The sequence below is a fragment of the Hipposideros armiger genome, unplaced genomic scaffold, assembly GCF_001890085.2.
Source record: "Hipposideros armiger isolate ML-2016 unplaced genomic scaffold, ASM189008v1 scaffold_203, whole genome shotgun sequence".
In the NCBI taxonomy this organism is placed as follows: Eukaryota; Metazoa; Chordata; class Mammalia; order Chiroptera; family Hipposideridae; genus Hipposideros; species Hipposideros armiger.
The window spans coordinates 2,593,708-2,600,085 of NW_017731553.1; the positions used below are offsets into that span (position 1 = coordinate 2,593,708).

The 6,378-nt window shown below is 45.3% G+C and overlaps 1 protein-coding gene across 1 annotated transcript; it reads left to right on the top strand.

Annotated features, from left to right (window-relative positions):
- The first annotated feature begins 42 nt into the window (after nt 1-42).
- On the top strand, nt 43-1,320 carry HAPSTR2 (HUWE1 associated protein modifying stress responses 2). Its single transcript, XM_019653597.1, has one exon. The coding sequence runs from the start codon at nt 172-174 to the stop codon at nt 1,015-1,017; it is 846 nt and encodes a 281-aa protein (XP_019509142.1). The 5' UTR covers nt 43-171; the 3' UTR covers nt 1,018-1,320.
- Nucleotides 1,321-6,378: the final 5,058 nt, after the last annotated feature.

A 6,378-nucleotide genomic window follows, 5' to 3' on the forward strand; every position in this document is an offset into this window, starting at 1 on the left:
CGGCTCTTGGCCTCAGGGCCCCTCCCTCCCCCCCCACTTGCCTGCCGCGGGCGCACGCGGAGGAGGCGGCGGCCGCCGCAGGAGAAGGGGAGCTCGGAGCTGGAGGTGAGGTGGCTGTGGCGGAGCAAGAGTAGGCTGAGGAGGAGGCCAGCGGCCAGGAGGAGGAGGAGGATGGAGGAGCAGCCGAAGGAGGGCGAGGCCGAGGTCGCGGAACCCTGGTTCTCCAAGTGGGAGCGCCAGTGCCTGGCCGAGGCCGAGCAGGAAGAGCAGCTGCCCCCGGAGCTGCAGGACGAGGCGGCCGCCGAGGCTGCGGGGCTCAAGAGCGAACAGCAGAGGCTGTGGCATCTATTCCAGATCTCGGCCACCGCCGTGGCCCAGCTCTACAAGGACTCGGGGTGCCCACAGCCGGAACTCTCCATGTGGGACCCCTTCCAGAGTGCCGCCATGGCCGTGACCAGCCTCTACAAAGAGAGCGGGGATGCCCACCAACGAAGTTTTGACCTGGGCGTCCAGGTTGGCTACCAGCGTCGCATCAAAGATGTGCTGGCGTGGGTGAAGAAGGGCCGGAGCACCATTCTCCGAGAAGACCTGATTAGCTTCCTGTGTGGCAAAGCACCCCCAGCTCGTCCTCCACCTCGCCCCTCCTCCAGGATGCCCCCCAAGCCGCCCGCCGGGAACCCCAGCCAGGCCACCACCACCGAATCCAGCTCATCTGTGGACGTCGACCTACAGCCCTTCCACGAAGCCATCGCCCTGCATGGCCTCAGTGGCGCCATGGCGAACATCAGCGTGCGATCTGGTGCGCCTGGCTCCCCACCTCAAGCCAGTGGCATTGCCAGCGGTATCACTAGCGGCGGCCTCCGAAAAAGTAGCCTCCTTGAGGACGACTTGAACCCCAGCGACTCAGAAGAACTGGCCTTCCGCCTGGACAGTGGGGGGACCCGCAAACGCACCTCTGCCCAGTGCGGTGATGGCGTCACAGACTCCCCAACCCATAAGCGCAACCGACTGACCTAAAATGCCTGTTCGGTCGCCTGCCGCCATATTGCTTGAAAGCTAACTTGAACCTTTAACTTGCTTGTCAAAAAGGATACTCGAGGCCATCTCTTCTTTCTCTAAGTTAAACGAAGATTTCTATCGAATTTGCCATAATGCAGTTTGAACAGTATTCCAGAGAGGCCTCTTATGATTCTGACTTTCCCCAAAATAAAAGACTGACAGAGAGCAGCTAGTTAGCAAGGTCATTTAAAGCAGCAGTGTCCAGTCAGGGCGGGAGCCTGGTTTATCTTGTTCACAGTTATATTTCTTAGCACCTAGCACAGTGGTTGGTGCTCAATAAATGTTTGTTGAATGAATAAATGTGACCTTATTTAAACATTTTAAAGGGGAAGGACTAACAGGTGTTTACTTGGTTATAGGATACTTTTATCCTTTATTGTTTATTTGATTGTTTGGTTTAACCGTTTTTAGCCAGTTCAATTACATTTTATCAAAATGTAAAACTGGACATCTTTGTGAAATCTAGAGTCTTCCATTATTGCTCCACTGTGCCATGCACCTAATTTCTAGAAAGAAACTGCAAGTAATACCTATTAGGCTGTGAGAATTTTTTTTAAATAGTTGATTATTTTGGTGATAATGTGAGGGTGTAAAGACGAGCTGCGATGGTTGGACTGGTAATACTTGATATTGAGTCAATTCATTGCTCTTTCTAGGAAAATTAAGCCAACAGTTGAGATCCTGGGATCAATCAATGATGGTGGCATTCTTGATGGCCCAGTGGTGCTCCTTTTTCTTAGGAATGTAAAAAGTTCCTTTTTCTGAGATTACATATTTTTGGTGACCTCTATTTTGAAATGGAAGATGAAGTACAATGAACTTCTGAGTTTTACTTGAGGGTACAGCATTGTATAACTAAAAGAGCGGGAGTTTTTATTAAAAGGACCAACAGTAGAATACTACCCCCACAAATTCACTGCATGATTTTGGGCAAATCACTTAATGTCTATTGACCTCAGTTTTTCATCTGTAAAATGGAACTATGGGTCTCCTAAGGTCGTTGTGAAGATAAGATGAAGTTCATATCTGAAGTATCTAGCACAATGCTTGGCACCTAAAGGTACTCAATAAATGTTCTCCGTTCTCGACAAATAAAAATCAGTAAAACATTAAAATCCATTGTATTTTAGAAAAAACAAACCCAAGAAACTAGATCAATTTAAAAATCAGAATGTGGAATCTCTGTGTTTGAGCTGGAAACTGCTGTTATATAGTTGAAAGTTGCCTAAATATCCCGGATCTTGTGTTAATTATAAGTGTGTTTAGCTCATGAGTACCCAGAATCATCACTCAGGATATTAGGGTAGCCTTGGAGTTTCCGAAATTACTTGAGGGATGTACCTTGTAACCAGATTCACCTTGCAACCAGAGTAATGAAATATCTACCTCCTCTTGTCAAAGAATATGGATATGAGTGGAAAAGTTTTTGGAAGTGAAAGTCCTAGGGACACCTAAAAGGCTAAAGTGGTCTTGAATAGAGATGGGGTGGAGTGGAGGTGGTGCAAGAGGTAGAGTGGGTGGGGTGGGGATGGAGGAGGTGGGAGTGAGGTTATAGAAGGGGTGGGGTAGGTAAAACATCCAAATCACCCCAGGCTCTCCCCAAACCAGCACATAATATAGATAGTTGAGTTATACCTAGCCTTTAGGTTTGTTTCAGAGAGTTATTTCTGTTTCTCTGGTGTAGCCTTTGCAGTAGACTTGTAATTGACCAGTGTATTACAATAATACAACAAAATAAGGTGAATTCCCTGATAGAATAAAAACTTGCTGTCGAGGCACTGCACAAGTAGTTCCTGAGGCACTGTGCTAGGCCCTGAGAAGGGATATAAAAAAGATAATATTAAAATCAATCCTTATCCTCAAAAAGTACATTCTAGCTTGGAAGATAATGTAGTCAAGAAAGCACTTTTCATTGTATGAAAAGCACTCACGGGCTGTGCAGAAGAATTCAGAGCATAGAGGCCCTCCTTGCCAAGAGGATCACAGCTTCTGGAGGCGGTGGCATTAGAACTGGGCCCAGAAAAATGGGTAGGAAGGCAGGGCACATGTGAAACCAGCAGAGGAAGGATATCTAACAAAGTTTGAGAAGGAGAAGGAAGGTAAAGTGGGTTAAGGGGATCACAGAAGCTGGGTAGGAGTAGTAGGGGAGGCAGGGACCAAAGTACAGAGGGTCTCAAATGCCTGGCCTAGTACTTTAGACTCTGTCCTGTGGCAGAGGCAACACCACTCAATCTGTGCTTTAGGAAGATGGGTCTGGCAGGATGCCCCGTTTCCCAGCATTGAGACACTGGAGCAGGAGTAGCAAAGGGCATCCCTGTAGAATGCTCTTTCCTGGAGACATTGACATTTGGTTAACCAGGGTTGTGGAGATGTTTACCTTGACAGGGCTTTGTCTGGGAAGCCTTTGCTCGCTCACACCCTCCCACACCTCAAACCAAGCAGGTAGGAAGCAGCTCCAGCGTGTATTCTGCACTGATTCTTGATGTCAGAGAGAGCCCTCAATTTCAGCTACAGCATCTCTTAGAGGGCTAGTCTTGAAGAAACAAAATAGCCATGCCTTCTATCATCCTGCTTTTTGTGTCTGAGAACCCTCCTCCAGTGGAATCACTGGGGCATTAGGGGCTATAGGACTGACTGAGCACTCACAGAAATTTTAACAGGTAGGTATGGAGAGTTGGAAGAAGGCATGTCAGTTAGAGGACAGGGACCTCATTTGTCCTGTTTCCTCCTATAACCCCCAGTGCCTAGCCCAGTGCCTTATCCATATGGGCACACAATAAATATTTATTAAATGAATGGATGAATAAGCCCCCATCCAGACCCAGGTATAGCTATTCACCTGTGCCCCTTCTCTATTTACTTACTGCCCAGCAAAAACACGAAAGCTTATGCTCTAATTTCTAGATGACTATCCCCTGCATGCCTTTACCCTCATTCCTAACTATCAGATTCAGCTTTTTGCAAAGTGTGGTCAGTTCCATGACCACCTCCCTTGAGAATCTACTGAGTTGCTTATGAAGCTGCCAGCTTCAGTGCTGCCCTTTAGGTGAATTCAAATCTTAATGGGAGGGTCCCAGAAGTGGAAGCAACTTGCTTCCAGTAGGAGGCCTTTGTAATTGTGATATATGAAGTCTGAAGCCTGAGTGACCCCATTGTGAAATTTGTGATTGATTCAAGGGGACAATTTTATCTATATCTATCTATCATCCATCTATTTATCTATCTATCTATCTATCTATCATCTATCTATCAATCTATCATCTATCTATCTATCATCTATCATCTATCTTATTTTTCCAGTTTTGAAGGGCCTGAATAAGAAGTGGTTGTTCAGACAATCAGGAATCCTGTGACTGTAGCATGTGATACCACTGGAATCCCACCTCCCATGGTAGCATGTGTGGTGGCGGAAAAAAATTTCCTCCCACCTTTCTAAGTTCTTCTGGCTGTGCAAATAATTAAATGAACAGGAGAAAATTACCACATTTATTACATATGCACATATGGGGGTTCCATAAGAATATGAGACCTCTGTACCACATGTTTGCTCTTTCTCATCTACTTGTGAATTGCCTACTTTTCCTTTGAAATCCAAGATTCCTGCCTTCCTCTCCTTAGTCCAGAATGACATATAAGCCTCAACTGCCCAGTGCCTCCCTGAGTCTCATATTCTTATGGAATCCCTGTATGTATGTCTGTAATACATTTGATCGTTTTCTCCTGGCTGGCTTGCCAGAAGTGCAGGGGCAGAAAAAATCATTTTTCTCCCACCTTCCTAAATTCTTAAGGCTGAACTAGTAATCAAATTAGCATGAGACAGATTAACAGGAGAAAATTACCCACTTTATTACATATGTACATCCAGCGGTCCCATAAGAATAGGAGACCGAAGGATACATTGGGTAATTGAGGCTTATACACCATTCTGGAATAAGGAAAGGGAGGCAGGGGTCTGGAACTTCAAAGGGAAAGCAGGAAATTCACAGGTAGAGGAGAAAGCAAACATGTGGCAAACAAATTCTTGCAGGGCTACTCAGAAACAATGGGACACAGAGGGGAGTCCAGCAAACAGGCTTTGCTAGATTTCTCCCTGTCTGCCACTCTTACGGTGAATATACTAAGGTTCCCTTCCTGAAGCAAGTTTTTTTAATCTGAATTCCCTTAGGCAGTTAAAGAAGGAGGGCCAAAGGTTCTTTCTCAGTCTTTTGTTTCTTACAAATAACCAGCTTAAAATAACCCAAAGGCACATTTTGGGGGTGACAAACTCTGGTCTCCCTCACACGTTCAATGAACAATAGTGACGTCTGAAATCTGAGTGACCCTGATGTGAGATTTGTGATGAATTCAAGGTGCTAATTTTAAATGGGTCATTGTTGGTGAAGTTTCTGTGTAGACTAAAAATGAATCTCCCCATTTGTACATACTATCTTTATAATCACTGCATATTGCAAACATTTTTCCCTTCTAGGCATGTGGATGAGAAGACTGAGATTTCCTCAGTTTTGTTATTGTATAGCAGTCTGAGAGAAGGCTCTGATTTCCTAACATTTAGCTGAGTATTTAATCCATTAGACCACTGCTTCCTAATCAAAATTAGGAACTGAGTGTTCGGAAACATTGCAATTAGATCACTTTGCCTCTTATGAAATGATGATGGAGGAGGGCTCAAGGGGAAGATTGGGTATTGATCATCCTAGGCCTTTGTGTACATTGACTTACCTCTTTTAGTAGCATATGCATGGCGGGATCCTCCCCAAATTTAGAGCTGAGCGGAACCTTAAAGATCATCTAGAGCACGGGTTGGCAAACTTTTGAGATGGAAGAGCCAATCCTGTCCCTCACAACAATTTAAAAATTATTCGAGAGCCATAAAACAAATGAAATCACCATTATGTGAATAATAGCCTTTAAACATTTTATAAATGAAACTGTGGTAGTTTATTTTCATTTTCAATTTTACTTCACACCCACATGTACGTGCCCAAAAAGCCGCATGTGGCTCATGAGCCGCAGTTTGCTGACCCCTGATCTAGAGTGGAGTCAACTATTCCATTTACAAATGGGGCAACTGGCCTCACCAAGGAGGACAACACTGACTTATTGGAAAGACTACTACCCCATACCAGGTTCTAGTCTGTTGCTCACTTCACTACACCTCCCTTAGTTATATTGTGTATGACCTTTTAAGTAATATGTTGGGGCGGCCGGTTAGCTCAGTTGGTTAGACTGCAGTGCACATAACACCAGGGTTGCCAGTTCAATCCCCACATGGGCCACGGAGCTGCACCCTCCACAACTAGATTGAAACAACTACTTGAC